Raw genomic sequence first — 14,470 nt, 5'->3', positions numbered from 1 at the left:
AGCTCAGAGCATCCCAGCTGGGTGGTAGCTCCCAAAATCATTGCTCTAAGGGGTCCCAGCTAGTTGAGAGCCTCAGCAGTGAGAGGAGCCTGCAGCAGACCCAGCTCCTGCATACCAGCTTCTTGGTGGTGACCACCAAAGCCTCTGAGCATAAGAAAGTGCCTGGAGCATTTTTATTCATTGTTGCACCCAAGACAGCCCCGAACTCAGTCAGCGTTTCTGTTCCATGCACAAAATTGTTTAAAGTTCCTGCTTTCAAAGAACAAATTTGTAAATGCTGGGATAGCGCACAATTGCTCCACAACAGCACCCAAGAGGACCAGCCACAATGCTTTAATTAAGGGTATCCTGATAGCATGTCGCGTGGTTGTGCGAGATCCAGGACTGAGAGGATTAGAGTGTCACTGAAAACGTGCATGGCCATCATTTGAAAAGAGGCAAAACATAGCTTTTTTTAGAAAGGCTGTTCCAAGAAACTGGTTTTCTGCAAGGAACGTCTGGATCGCATGCAGCCTCGCTCTCCCCAACACCAGGAGCAGGCTGCAGACAAACAACTTCTTGAATTAGATTTCATGGGAAATTAAAGGCATGAAGAGACCTGTCACAAGAATTAAAGTCTGAACCGGAGCCAGACAGCTTCAAACAGATGTTGGACTTCAGCAGGAGAATATTTCTTTGTTTTACTCGGCATTTTCCCATACAGAAAAGGAACATCTGTTCTGATGCTTTCGCAGTGCTCCTAAACTGAGATAGGCTTGGATTATCCCCTGCTAGAAGAGAAGCAACTGGCCACCAAAGCCCTCTTGGCTTTGCCCCTCCTGCAGAAGAGAGCAAGACCAGTTACATGTTGCTCCAGTCTCGATGAACACACTGAAGCTATCTGAACCAGGTAGCTGATTGTGGTATCTGTATATCCTCATGCTTGCAGCGGTGCAGCTAGATGAAAATGTTGCATGCAGACTGATTATCAATAGAAAACTCATTCCTTAGCAGGGTTTTCTTTGTCCTCTTGGAGGTGCTTCAATAAGAGGAAAATTCTGGGCTTTGTTGCAGAAAAACCTGAATATCCAGCGTGTTTCAGTTTGGGCTGTTGTGGCAAGGAGGTCTGGTAGCCTCTCTCTTTTTTGGACAAGTTTTGGACTACATTTCTCACAATGCTTAACTTATCCTCAGACCTGGGAGCTAAAATCGAGCCAGGCAGCCCAGGGTGCAGGAGCAAGCCATGTGTGGAGGTCCTGGGGAGCTCTGTAGCAGTATTTCCAAGTTACAAGAATTCACTTTTCAAACTTGCAACAAAAAACCAACTTTGCGGCCAAAGATTCCTGATTTTTCCTTTGGTCCCCTGAGAAAATGAGGCGTCTGCCTCTGCACCCTCCCTGGTCCTGGTTTGTAGATGACTTTTTTCATAGGGTGCATCTCAACCACATCCAACAAAGGGGAAAAGGTCAGGGAGGGAATGAAACGGTGTCCCACGGAGAGTTGGCAGCAGAAGGAAGGGATAGCATGGTGTAAAGAGCAGGGAGAGGTGGGACAGCCAGATTCTGCCTTAGCTGAGAGGCATGAAACAGCTGGGACAGGGGACGTTGTGCCAATGACGGGGTCCCCGTTGCTCTCCCAGCTGCGGCAGATGTTGCCGTTTGCATGCACAGGTCAAGACGGTATGAACACCACGCGGGGCTAAGCCACAGCTGTGCGGAGGTGGGGTGAGGTGGACCTACTCGTTTGGGGTTCACCATCATCTCCATTGTGCAGGTCCACGGAGAAAGGCCAAGAAGCAGCAGGAGGTACGGCCAGGTGGGAGAGCTGGGAGCAGCCAGGTGAATGATGAAGGTGGAATTGGGCGGCCGCGTTCTTGGGAAATACACATTCACCATCATTGCCACCCACTCCCAGAGTGAAATGAAGTTCAAGATGTGCCTGATGTCTCCTGGATGGGAATACTCCAGCTGAGCGCTGGGCTGCGTTGCGGCACATAGGCAGCACCAGGAATGGCACAGGGAGAGGGGAGGATGCACCTGTGAGTCCATCCCTGTCCAGAAACAAGATGTACAGTAAGAAAAGGTTTAAAACCTCAATTAAAAGGTGCCATTTTTATGATGAGCCCAGCCCTAAACTCGCTGCAGCTATGGTGGTGTTTTTATTGCCGGGAGCTGGCAAACGTCTCGTTAAGAGCTTGTCAAGAGCAAACTTCTGGGAGACCTTGCTCTGGTGTGCGGGTAGCATCTGGGAGCCAGCTTGGTGCTTTCCCCACTTTTTCTTTGGAAGTGGGGTTACTTCTGTCACCTCTGTCCGCTTGCTTAATTGCAGCCATCTTGATCAAACGGCCCCCAGCCCCCTCTCCCTCCGCAGCTCTGGCTATTCACTAATTGAAATGCCTAATGAGGTCCCAGGGGTCTCCTGCAGAGATGGAGCTAATTAGGGGCTCCGCCACGAACCCGGCGAGCAGCAGCAAATGAAACGAAGGTTTCCTCGAACCTGCTTTTTTGCGAGGGGCCGGGGGGAGGGCGCACCAGATGTCCTGTTTCCCTGCTCTGCACTGGGGTAAGGCTGGCGCTCTGCAGACTCCAGGCTCCTGCCAAAGCAGCTGGTGCAGAGGCAGTGGCTACACTTAATACATTTTAATTAGCATCATTAAATTCTTCCATTTGCTAATTGTTTCTCCTTTTGATCCTTTATCCTGACCAGATTAGCCCTCGGGGGAAAGGGACAGGATGGGGGATGCAGACACTCCTGACAAGGTGAGGACTTTATTATCTCCGAGTGCCGGGGTTGTCACCAGACCTTGGGACACCACGCTAAAATGCCCTGGATGGTGCTAAATTAAAGGCCAGATTTGTGTGTCCAGCCTGTTCTTGGCTGTCGTGGCTATTCTCGGAAAGAGTCATCCCCAGAAAGTGACATCCCACAAGGATTTATGAGAAGAGACAGTACCAGACTAGGAAATCAACCAAAACCTCGCTTAAGTTTGAACGTAAAGGAGTTGTTTTTCAGGCAATAAAGGACCAGCAGCTGCCATCACATTGGGAAGCAGCTGGGTGGGACCAAAAGAGAATTTCCTCCTTCTGTTTTGCAGCAGGCACAGATAATGATCCTCAATCCTCCTTCTTTTCCTCCTACTAGTCTACATCCGCGTAATCACGCTGAAGCCAGAAGCAACTTCCTTTTTGTCCACAATGATGGCAGCTTCCCGTTCCTCGGGCTGCGCGGAGAAGGTGCGGCCACACGGAGGTTAGGTAAGGTCGCTGGTCCTGTTTATCACGTTTTAGCCAAGAAAACTGTTGAAGGAAAACGAGCCTGGTGTGAGCCACCAGGCGCTGAGCTGATGTCAGCCTCATACTTGGTATTTTGGGCAGAATTCTGTTCCCAGATGCATTGTTGTAAATCCAGAGGAACTTGGCCTCTGTTCAGTTACTCTTGACTTCCAGGGGTGTGAGTGAAAGCCGAACTGGCTGGGCATGAGAAATAGCCTCGCTTGTCTGTTTTAAATCTCAATAAAAGCACTGGGCCAACTGTTCTTCTGTCTCCTTAGAAAGGCAGGCATGGGCAGAACTGAGCTGCTAGGATTATTGGAATGTATTGAATTGAATAGAGGATTGGAAAAAAAAAGAAGAAAAATCAGCCACATAATCCATCATGCTCTGAGGCCAAGTCAGGATTATTCCCCAAAGTATTATCACTGTGCGGGACTCATTTGGGTTGCATGTTAAATGACATCGTGATATTTTTCTGTGTTTTAGCGTTACATGGACTGACTGGAGCAGCTAACAAATTCGTGATGTTATTGTGATTCCTTCTGGAGACATGTGAGACTTTGCTGCTTGTCTTTCAGCACTCAGCGCTGCAGGATGCTGTGTTATGGATGAGACAGCTCCGGTGACACCAAGCAATAGTGGGAAGCACACATGGTCTGGAGCGGTTAAGCACCAAGGAAGCTCATCCTGGGCAGAGATGAAGGCAAATCCATCGATCTAAAAGGAAAGAAGTGAGATGATGGGGAGGATAGATTGGCATTGTTAGTAATAAAGCAAATTACAGAGACCTGATGGCATAATTCATGCATCTGGAAAACTGGTAGCAAAGGTCTACCTGGTTTGGGAAGGACAGGCAGGGAAAAAGCTGGAGATAAAACTTTTTGAAAAATGATTTAACCCTGTGCCGACATCCCTAAACAGAGGGAGACAGACCTGTGCAAGGTCACTGCGTAGCAGTATATAAACACGAGGAAAACCCAGGAACACTGAAAAGCCATGGCTCAGCAGATATATGCTGGAAAAGGAATACAGCAGGAGGCAAACCCTTTGAGAAAGTCTTGGACAGCAGGTGGGGACAACTTTTGGACACAGCAGGTGACGTACAGCTGGAAGACAACCACAGATGACATCAAACACAGCTCAGGGACACCCAGTGCCACAGCCACGTTGACTCGCTACGGTAGGTTTGCAGTTCATGGACCTGAGGACATCAAATCCACCTGAGGAGCTCAACTACGGGCTCCAGACCCCTGTAGCTGCTCAGACCATGGTAGAAGGATGATAGGTGGATTTGGGGATCTTTCTACATTTTGGTTTTATCTGCATCAAGTACAGGTCGGTTTCTATTCTAGGCAGTAGAGCAGGAGGTTGGAGATAGGTAGGATTATCAGTAACACATGATGAAATCCTTACGTTTGTTCTGCTGAACAGGCTGGAGGATCATCCCCAGTTTTGGGCAGTACCCTTCAAGGTGTGGAGCGCCTGGAGAAAGCCCAGAAGAGAGCAAGAACACAACCTACAGGAAAATATGGACATTCAGTCTGGAGAAGGGAGACCTAACAGTCTTCAACAGGTAAATTATCTACAGAGGAAAGGAGTAAATAGTCCTTGGTGCCCACGGAGAGCAAAAAGCTGACTTTCTGCTGCTGGTGGGAAGAGGTGTAGTTGAACAGGACATGTCTAGCCTGTCCGAAAAGAAAAATAAAAGGTTATCATCAGAGCCACTGGACTGGCCACACTCCCCTGCTGTGGCTGTCGTCCTCAGGAGCACTTTTGGGAAGCAGTCCTGAACCAAAGGAAGGGAAATTAGCCCCGATTTCTCGCCAGTCACCCCCCTGCCACGGACTGTTTCCTCCCCCATAAGACGGGGGCAGCCACAGGGCCAGGCCACCATCCAAACTGGGTCAAAATCGGGGGTGGGCAGAGAGGACCCGGCCCTCAAAGCGCGTCTCAACGACCCTGTTTTGGGTCGCTGCTCACAAAGTCCCAGCACTGGTTTGCCAAGGCCTGGAAACAGACCCCAAAATGGCAGGTTTTATCTCAAAATGCTGCTTTTACCCCAAAGATGGAGCAGTTTCGCTGAGGCAGCCGTGCCCGCAGCAAGGCCGGCGATGGGATCCACGCCTGGCACACGCCGTGGACAGTTAAACCCCGCCCTCAATTTGCATAAGCCCCACCCATTTTGACCGAGCATTCGCCTATTCTCCACAAGCCCCGCCCCGATTCCCACAGGCCCCGCCTCTACCCTCCCTAAGCCCGCCTCCGCCTCGCAACAAGCCCCGCCTCAGCGTCTTGCAAGCCCCGCCCCCGGCTCGCCCCAAGACCTGCCCTAATCCCCTCAGCTCCGCCCTCTTCCGCTTAACCCCCGCCCCAGCCGCCTCAAGCCCCGCCCCAGCCGCCTCGAGCCCCGCCCCAATCCCCTCAGCCCCGCCCCTTCCCTTGTCCCACACCCCGTCCACCACCGCGCGCAATCTTTCTCGCTCCCGCCCGCCTTCTCTCGCGAGATCTCATCCCGGAAGTAGCACCTGTCCTAGCGGAAGCGGGCGGGCCGGCAGGTCGGTGGCGGTGAGCGCCGTTACTCTCGGGCCGCCATGCTGCTGCGGCTGCTCCTGCTGCTCTTAGCGCTCTGCGCCGCCGCCCGGGCCGAAGGTGAGAGGCCGGCGGAGGGTGGCTGGGGCGGCCCTGGGGTGCCCGGGACGGGGGAAGGCGGTGAGAGGGGTCTGTGGCCGGGGGAGCCACGGCGGGGGTTGCTGGGCGAAACCGGCGGGGAGGGCCGCGGCCCGGGGCGGGGGGTCGCTGAGGGGGAGCGGTTGGGCTGGGCGCTCGGCAGTGCCGGGGAACGGGAGTAGCGAAGCTAGGGCAGCGCTCGCCCTCGGGCCGGGGCTGGTTTCGGGGGGCTCTTCTGCCGCTGGGCCCCTCCTGCGTGTGGTGGGAGTCCCGGCTGGGGGGGGGGGGGCTCCCTCGGGGGCAGCCTGCCGCCGGGCTTGTTCCCCTCACCTGTCTCCCTTGCGGGGGAGTTCCCTTCCGCTTTTGGCAGTGGTGGGGCCGCGTTGGGCGGGGAGGTGTCTTAGCCAGCCGGGCATGCTGCTTACACCGACTGCAGGGGTGGGCGGTGACTGTGAGCTCTGTGTGTTTGCTGACAGCTGAGGAGCAGAAGACAGACCAAAGAGAGTCCAGCAAAATGTCGGCAGACACTGGGAGATCCCTCCAGCTTGGAGCACGTAATGGCCTGGAAACCCAGGGGGATGAGCACCTGGATGAGTCCAGAAGGAACAGAGAGCCGCGCTCTGGATCAGATCCACCCAGCGAGGGAAACTCCAAAACGAACACAAATAACAGAGAGACGACGGATAAGGAGCAGAAAGACACGGAGAAGTCTGCCCGCAATAGCAGCCCGGAGAAGCAGACCGATGGCCAAGGCAGCAACGCAATAACCACCAACAAACAAGGCAGCAGCACTGGTAGCCAGGCCAACAGCCAGCCTAGCAACCCCAGTAACGGGGCTGGCAACAACCAAGAGCAGGGCAACAACCAGGAGCAGGGCAATAACCCAGGCAGCAATGGTGGGAAGCAGGGCAACGACCAGGACAGCAACAAGAAGAATGACGACAACAACCGGGACAGCAGCAACAAGAACCAGGCTGACAACCGGGACAGCAGCAACAAGAACCAGGGTGACAACCAGGACAGCAATAACAAGGACCAGGGTGACAACCAGGACAGCAATAACAAGGACCAGGGTAAAAACCAGGACAGCAGCAACAAGAATGGGGAGAACAACGGGGACAGCAACAAGAAGAATGGGGAGAACAACAGGGACAGCAACAACCAGAACAGAGACAACAATGGGGACAGCAGCGACAAGAACCAGGGTGACAACCAGGACGGCGATAACAAGGACCAGGGCGACAACCGGGACAGCAACAACCAGAACAAGGACAACAATGAGAATGAAGGCAACAACCGGGACAGCAGCAAGAAGAACGAGGACAGCAGCAACAAGAACGAGGGCAACAACCGGGACAGCAGCAACAAGAACGAGGACAACAACCGGGACAGCAGCAACAAGAACGAGGACAACAACCGGGACAGCAGCAACAAGAACGAGGACAACAACGGGGACAGCAGCAACAAGAACCAGGGCAACAACCGGGACAGCAATAATAAGGACCCGGATGACAACCGGAACAGCAACAACCAGGACCAGGGCAGTGACACAAACCAGACCAACAACCAGGACAGCAAAACTGGGAACCAGGAAAGCAACATCGAGAACCAGAACAACAACGAGAACCAGAACAACAACAAGAACCAGGGCAGCAATGGCAATAACCAGGTTGACAACCGGCCTAATCAAGTGGGCTCAATGAGAGATAAAAATGGATTATTACAGTCAACTTCCTCCGCTACTGAGGGAAACAGCTTTTCAGACAATGAAGAACGCACCAGACAGGAAGAGGATGAGGCTAAAAAACGCAGCGATGCCTCCTCCTTTAATAAGGAGAGAGAGAAGAGCGTTCCTTCTCCCCCCAGGGACCAGTCGGAGAGCAGCCACTTCTTCGCCTACCTGGTGACCACGGCTATTATTGTTGCTGCCTTATACATCGCATATCACAACAAACGCAAGGTGAGTGGCTGTGCTCCTTACCCAGGCTCTCGACGTCTCCCCTGTGGTTTAGGAGCTTCCTTTCTTCTCGCTGCAGATTGAGACCTGCTTGGTTGAAGACCTTTCCCCTCACCCTGACTTTTGCTTCTCACCAATATCTCCCCCTTGCTGCATGGTGTGGGTTTGATAAATATTAACTTGAGCCTCGGTCTCAACAGCTTTGGGAGGAGCAGAGAGGGTGTTGTAACTAGGAAAGGGGTCAGATCTCTGGAAATTGGGTAGCTTCAGCTCTGGTGGTTATTTTCAGCTGAGAGAGGTGAAAAGGAAAAGATGTGTGAAGTTACCCTGTATTTTGCTCAATCACAAAGAGTTTTCTATAGCAGGTTGCAGAAGACTTGTCCTTAAATAGTCTTGCATGGGAGGATGTAACTCAAATGCTCTTTTGCTGGTTTTTTTGTTCCTCCTGCAAAGCTATTTTTGAGGTAGGAGAAAGAGAACAAATTCTTATTGTTTTCTGCATGTGAGGCAAACCTCATTATCACCTGCTTTCAATCTTAGCTGGGTTTAAATATTGGCATTTATTTGAGTGCTTTTTCAAATGAAGTGTGGTCACTAGGTGTTAAGTGAAGCTGGTCTTTGGCCCATTAGAAAGTGCCTGCGTTTGAAGTGAGAAAGAGCTTATTTGCTTACTACTGTCCCACTCACCTTGTCCCCACTTCTTTCTCCAAAGATCATTGCTTTTGCTCTGGAAGGGAAAAGGTCGAAAAGTGGTCGACGGCCCAAATCTGGCGATTATCAGAGACTGGATCAAAAGGTAAGATCTACCTGAAATGGGTGCTGCCTCACCCCGGAAGCCAGGCAGGCTGAGAAAAGGGGCTGCGGTGCCTGGTGTACACTGTAAATGCGATATATTGGCCTTTCATATTAGAAATGGTCACAAAGCCCCTACTTGGTTGGTATGGAAAGCAGATTTTTTTTTTTTTTTTTTTTTTTTTAGCAAAAACCCCTCTCTCAGTCTGGAAGCAGGGTTTTGCCAGAAAGTGGAAGCAATAATGTTGAGAAATGATGGCAGAGCTAACACAGGGCAGAATTTTGTGAGTCTCGAGGTCGGGTGTGCTTAAGAATAGTTTGTCACTGACTCAAACGACTTTTTCAAAGTTTTTAGTGGGAGAAGGGTAGGACATGGGGAGAAGTCTCCTTCTTCTCCTTGAAACTTTTTTTCACCTGCTGTCCTTGAATTCAGAAGTGTCTGTAGTTATTTTCTGCAGTGGGAAGAGGAGGAAGAAAATAAGAAAAAGTCACCCGAAGCTGAAACTTAGTCTTTCAGAAGGTTGTCAGCATTTGGGGGATCGATGACGATCCATTTTCAAATGCCATTAGGGATTTTGCATATAAAACTCAAGGCAGTGTCATCCAGCTCGCTTTTGGCTCTGCAAAGGCACTGTGTGCTGTTGGGAGTGGAAGCTCAGTTTTCTCCCTTCCTGAATTGCAGCTGTGTCTGGCTGGGGAAGCTGTCTGAGTGCCACGGAGACAATTTGCCTGCTTGAGCTTTCCTATTTAGTCTCACCTATATTTTGGGAATTTGTTTCCCTTGCCAAGAATTTCCTGACTTGTCCCTGAGGCACAGTAAAGCAGCCAGGCAGTTAGAAAGAGCTTGGTTTTTATTTGAAAGCACATCAGAGATGCTCAGCCCGCTCAAACCCTGATGCTTTGTCAGAGTAGAAAAGCAATGCTGAGCTTTCAAATTTTTTAAACCTTTCTTTGTGCCTTTCCAGATCTAGATTCCTCCTCGGATATTCAGCAGAATAATGACAGCTGGCAATGAAAATGCAGGAACACTGGGACACCCACCGACTCCCCTGCTGTAACGCTCTTGAGTTGTAGTTGTGCTGCCGTGTTCAGATTTCAGACAACAGGAAGAAGAGGAAATGGTTTTAGTTTTGCACCTGCACCTTGGTAACGTTAAACCTCTCACTTCCTCGAAACATGTTTCTCCTTTCCCAGCTGCCTGAAGATGAACTCGTTTTCTGCTTGGGCATCTGGCTTCTAGCCTGTGACCCAGGAAAAAACAGTCCCCAGCACTTGACAGAACTTTTGTGTCCAAATGAAATGGAATTCGCCATCTACTGTACTGACGTCACCTCTTGGGAGGGGAAAAAAAAAATCTGCCTGCGAAATGAGCCATGTGACTCTTCCCCTTCCAGAGTCATAGAGCTGCCTTTGTAACCAGCACAGTCTTGCTTGAGACACAGACGTTCTCCTCTTCTGTCCATTGTATTTGGATGCTAAAGTTCGGAGCGTGACTGATTGCACTAGTTTGGAAATGATCTGCCAAGGACTCTGATTTGATTTGATTTTTTTTCTCTCTGTGATGAAGACAATGTTAGAGTTTATCATCTAGATTCTCTCTTTCATGCACATCTTTGGAAATGCTGGAGTAGTCTTTGGCCCTTGGGTTGTAGCTTAAATTTCCTCGCCCACGTCTTATGCTCCAAGCGGGTCTTTTCCCTCACAATCCCCAGAGTTCAGATGTTTGCACTAAAGGTGACAGTTGCAGTTTGATGCTGTGAAGGAGGGCAGGTTAGGCTTAGAAAGCTTCGTGCCAAATTGCCGCAGTGTAGTTGTAGCAGACTTTGCCTTGGAAGATTGCTTTCCTCCCCCTTGTAAAATGTAGTTATGTGGTAATGTAAAATGTACGGTAAACCTGAAGGGTTTGTGATGAATGAAACTTGCAGTCCTTCAAACCTCTTCCTCAAAAACGCAGTACTGAGGCCCTGGAGTATTCCGCTCCACGGAATAGAGCCTCCATTGGTTGTAGAGCTCGCCACGACTGAGCGCTCAGCGTTGGCTCTTGCTGGAGAAGTGCTGCTTTCTTGCCCAGTTGAGAGGCAAGGGGGCTGCTCGTCCCCTGGGTTGCACAAGCCTTGGCAGCGCTGCGCCTGCCGAGCGCCTCTCGCCTTGGGAAACCGTTGTAGCCCACGGTGCGGGCGCCGTCTTTTTCTGCCTGTGAGTCACCACGGGGCGTCTTCTCCCCGAGGTCACCTCCTGAGCAGGTGACTGACATATGAAAGGGCTTATTGTATCGCCGGCACAACCTCTTCCTGCTCTTCCATGGCTCTGCCGGCCCCGGCTTTGAGAAGTTTTGTGTGGTTGAATGTACACGTTACCGGCTGCTTGTCGCTGAGCTGGTCGCTTCGATATTACTGTGAAGCACTTAAACTAGGGCCTGGGACGTACTGGTTATATTTAAGGCTGCAAAATGTGTTGATTCACAAGTTATGGCTGTGAGGTTGTTTTTATTTTTGTAGTTCTACTCCAAAGATGTTTGTTTGAGATGGGACGTTTCTCAAGAGGGCATGAAGTGCCTGCCTGGCTCATGCTTTTGTTTTTTCCAATATGGGCAAAAAAAAATTGGTACGAGGCATCTAGAGCTCTTCACACGGGTACCCGTCTTACGCCCAAAGCTCGTGCCAGCCGTACGTGAGTCGCCCTGTCCGTGCACTTGCCGACTGACTGCACAGGAAGAATCCCGGTGGGGTTAACTTCCCTCCAGCTGGCTGCGAAAGCGACTCGGGGGATGAGGCCGGCCTTTTTCCGGCCTTCCCGAGGTTGTGAACAATTGGTAATCTGCCCTGTGGTTGCTAAAGATAGTCACGTTTGACAAGGGCAAAGACATTTCCTTGTCTGGACATGAAAGCTACAGCTGTATTTTTCTTTTCCTAGCGGTTCATTCCCCACGTAAGAGGGGAGAAGGGGCTTGACCCTCTCCTAAAAGAAAAATTCTCTTTCTTTTTTTTCTTTTTGCTGGCTGTTAGCAAGCACAAAGAGTGGGAGAAAGTCCCTCTTGGCTTTAAATAGCTTTCAAGGTTTCCGTAGTAAACTTTTCTGATGCTAAAAGTACTTGCAGAAGCTATTTTGGAGAACAGGAGTGTGAGGTGGAGGGAAGAAAAAGGAAAACAAGTCTGGGAACATAACCCTTGGGGGAAATGTGCCTTCTGAAAAGGGTGGGAACTCCTGCAACAAGACTCTACTGTTTCAGAGATCCCATAGGATAAGTCTGAGGCTCACTGTTGTGTGGTTGATTTATGGACAGGATGTGGGGTGGGAGGGGGTGCCTTTTGTCTAACGACAGTGGGGGAAAAAAAACATTCCAACATGTGAAATACCATATGCTTCTGAGCTGCTCATTCCTGAATTTTTAGAGTGTGCGCGCTGTTTTCCTGCTTTGTCCTATTTTTTTAGTTGAAAAATAATTTACAAAGGGTTTTTTTACCATCTGCTTGCTTTTCTATCCCGTAAGCTTTTTCAAATGCCTTTCAGTCCTCTGTCGTTCCAAGTTGTGTTGGAAATCCCACCCCCGTTAGCAGCAGTTAGCTATTAACGGCAAGCCGAAGGGAGTGAGTTCTTTGGAGAGCAGGACCGTCATACCTCAAACATCAGGCTGGACTGAGCATGAGCTCATTCATCAGGTTAACGAGGACGTACGTCAGGTCTCCGTGGGAGCTGTTGGTTTGCTCGGTGCCTGGTGTGGCTTTGGCAAAACAGAAATGCCCGGTGCCTGAGAAGTGCAGGGTTTGGGGAGAGGCAGAGCTCACACCAGGCTAAATCAAGGGGACTCCCCCCTAAATCTCCTCCTGCCCAGCAGTTCCCGAGGGCGGCGTGTTTCTGGCAACAGTTGCTGTAATTGTCCAAGCTGTGTGAAACCTCTGGGAATGACTCCCAGTTTGTTGATTTTTATGGTATTTAAATTTATGCAATGTGTTTCAAATGGGTCAAGGTGCATGTAACCTTTTCCCTTTGGACAAAACATGTTTTTTGAACGGATGGTATCTGTCAGTACATAGGTTTTTTTGCCAAATGTTACTACTTTTAGGCCAGCTGCCTTGCCGGTTTGATTCAGCAAATGGTTTTTTTTCTGCTGCAGTGAAATGCAACTTGCTTTGAAGGATCAGAATTTTTATATTTCTTTGTACTTTTTTTTCTGTGTGGTGAAATCAATAAATGGATTTAAAAATAAAAGCATTGAGTTTTAACTTTTTTTTTGGTGTTCTTTGTATGGTCTGCTTTGAAACCTGACGACAGCAGTGCACATTAGTTCCTCTTTCTGGGGAAAAAAAAAAAAAATTGTTTTAACAAAAACGACACTCTTTGAGCTGAGTGGTTTGTGTTCAAAGCTTTGTGTGCTCGATTTGCACATGCAGACTTGGCCCTTGTGTGACCAACTAACCCTGCAGCCGGAAGGAGCCGAGACAGGTTTCAGCTGAGAGCGGATTTGAAAGGTTTCCAGTCTGCTTCACGATCACCCTGTACCGGCAACCCCGTTCCTCTTGACCGGCTCAGTCCCTCGTACGTGTCGGAGTGAGCAGGGTTATTTAGGACCTGACCTTAAGATAGAGTTTAAACTGCTTTTAACAGCTCAGCTATGGATCTCTCCTGTTGTATTTCTTCTTTCACCCACAGGGAGGCTCTGAGGAGGATGCAGCCCGGATCCCAGCACAGCCTGCCTCCCCTGAGCAGCAGAGACTGGAAAAGAGCGAGCCCAGTGTGCCATTTCTGATCCCCCACGGCAAGAGCAGCCTGCGTGGGATGCTGCTGCCCGACCAGCTGTGGAAGGGGGAAGAGAAGGTGCCGTGATCAACAGCAGATGATGAGGGTGCTTCTGGGTAGCATCTACTGCTGCTTCCTGCAGTAAATGGAAGAAACTTTCTCCTTTTCCCCACTTTTTCCCTAAAAGGAGAAAATCCATCCTCCTGCACTCTCCTCCAACTTGGCTGGACACCAGCTGCCTGGCAGTGAGTGCAAAGGACGGGCTAGGAAAAAGGGAGGGCTACTTGTTTTCCTATTGACAGCGTTGCTGAGAGCTTGGGGGGAGGAAAAATGGTGGAAGTGGGGGATTAAAATGAAAATTCGCCATTCATCTGCATGTGGGGTTGTCGGATTGAGCGCCCATCCAAGTCTTCCTACGAGGAGATCAGAGTGCCTCTCTGATGTGTGTCTTTGGGGTGATTTCCTGAAGAAACAAGAATTACTGAATTGTGCTCCAGGAGCTCTTTGAACCCCTTGCCCGCTTCCACCCTGATTTGAGAGTGCTGTAGAGGTCTCAAAGCTATTTTATTCCTACAGGTAGAGATAATGTAGCAGGGAAGGAACAATAATGCAGGTCCCTCAAAGGGACAGAGGCAGCGGCATGAGCATCCCATCACGCATGCCAGGATGCAGTGAATGCCGGGCGTGGGTTGTGTTGGGGTGGCTGCACCGCACACCTACCTGTGAGTCAAAGTCCAGGAGTGGAAAAAATGCTAAATGAAACCAAAATTATCTGCCAGCTGGGTTGGGCTCTGCTTATCGGAGCTGAATTGCCCAGGGCTACGCTGAGAAATACCAACAGGGCCAGAGTTTATTGGAGAGGCTGTTAGGGTGGAGGCGGTGGAGGTTTAATGCATGAACTTAATGCATGAGCGCAGGGTGAAACTCAGCACGTTTTGATGGAGATCTTTGCCCCTTTAACCCGTTCTTCCCTTGTGCAGCCATCTGAGGTCCGGTTCCCTGTCTCGCACACCAGGGACGTCCCTGCATTCTGCACAGGAGCCCTTCAGGGTTTTTTATTGATGTG

The 14,470-nt window shown here is 50.3% G+C and overlaps 1 protein-coding gene across 3 annotated transcripts; it reads left to right on the top strand.

Annotated features, from left to right (window-relative positions):
* Positions 1-5,771: 5,771 nt before the first annotated feature.
* TGOLN2 (trans-golgi network protein 2) lies at positions 5,772-12,876 on the top strand. Of its 3 annotated transcripts, none has more exons than XM_052805541.1 (5): positions 5,772-5,900; positions 6,395-6,891; positions 6,958-7,878; positions 8,588-8,671; positions 9,633-12,876. In XM_052805541.1, exons 1-5 carry the CDS (start codon positions 5,843-5,845, stop codon positions 9,636-9,638), a joined length of 1,566 nt encoding a protein of 521 aa, XP_052661501.1. In that variant the 5' UTR covers positions 5,772-5,842; the 3' UTR covers positions 9,639-12,876. The 3 variants fall into 3 exon arrangements, with proteins under 3 accessions (XP_052661501.1, XP_052661502.1, XP_052661500.1); XM_052805542.1 differs by having other exon boundaries at positions 6,395-6,958; positions 7,208-7,878; XM_052805540.1 differs by having other exon boundaries at positions 6,395-7,878.
* Positions 12,877-14,470: the final 1,594 nt, after the last annotated feature.

The sequence above is a fragment of the Harpia harpyja genome, chromosome 13 (genome assembly GCF_026419915.1).
Source record: "Harpia harpyja isolate bHarHar1 chromosome 13, bHarHar1 primary haplotype, whole genome shotgun sequence".
Lineage (NCBI taxonomy): Eukaryota > Metazoa > Chordata > Aves > Accipitriformes > Accipitridae > Harpia > Harpia harpyja.
Note: the sequence above shows the minus strand (reverse complement) of the source record. Positions and strands in the feature narration are given on the sequence as shown.

Bases quoted from the DNA above. Each gene is read 5' to 3' on its own strand.
- TGOLN2 (XM_052805540.1), top strand. From the start codon at position 5,843: ATGCTGCTGCGGCTGCTCCTGCTGCTCTTAGCGCTCTGCGCCGCCGCC. The intron at 5,901-6,394 runs GTGAGAGGCCGG...GTTTGCTGACAG, and splicing joins CGCCGCCGCCCGGGCCGAAG to CTGAGGAGCAGAAGACAGAC. The intron at 7,879-8,587 runs GTGAGTGGCTGT...CTTTCTCCAAAG, and splicing joins CATATCACAACAAACGCAAG to ATCATTGCTTTTGCTCTGGA.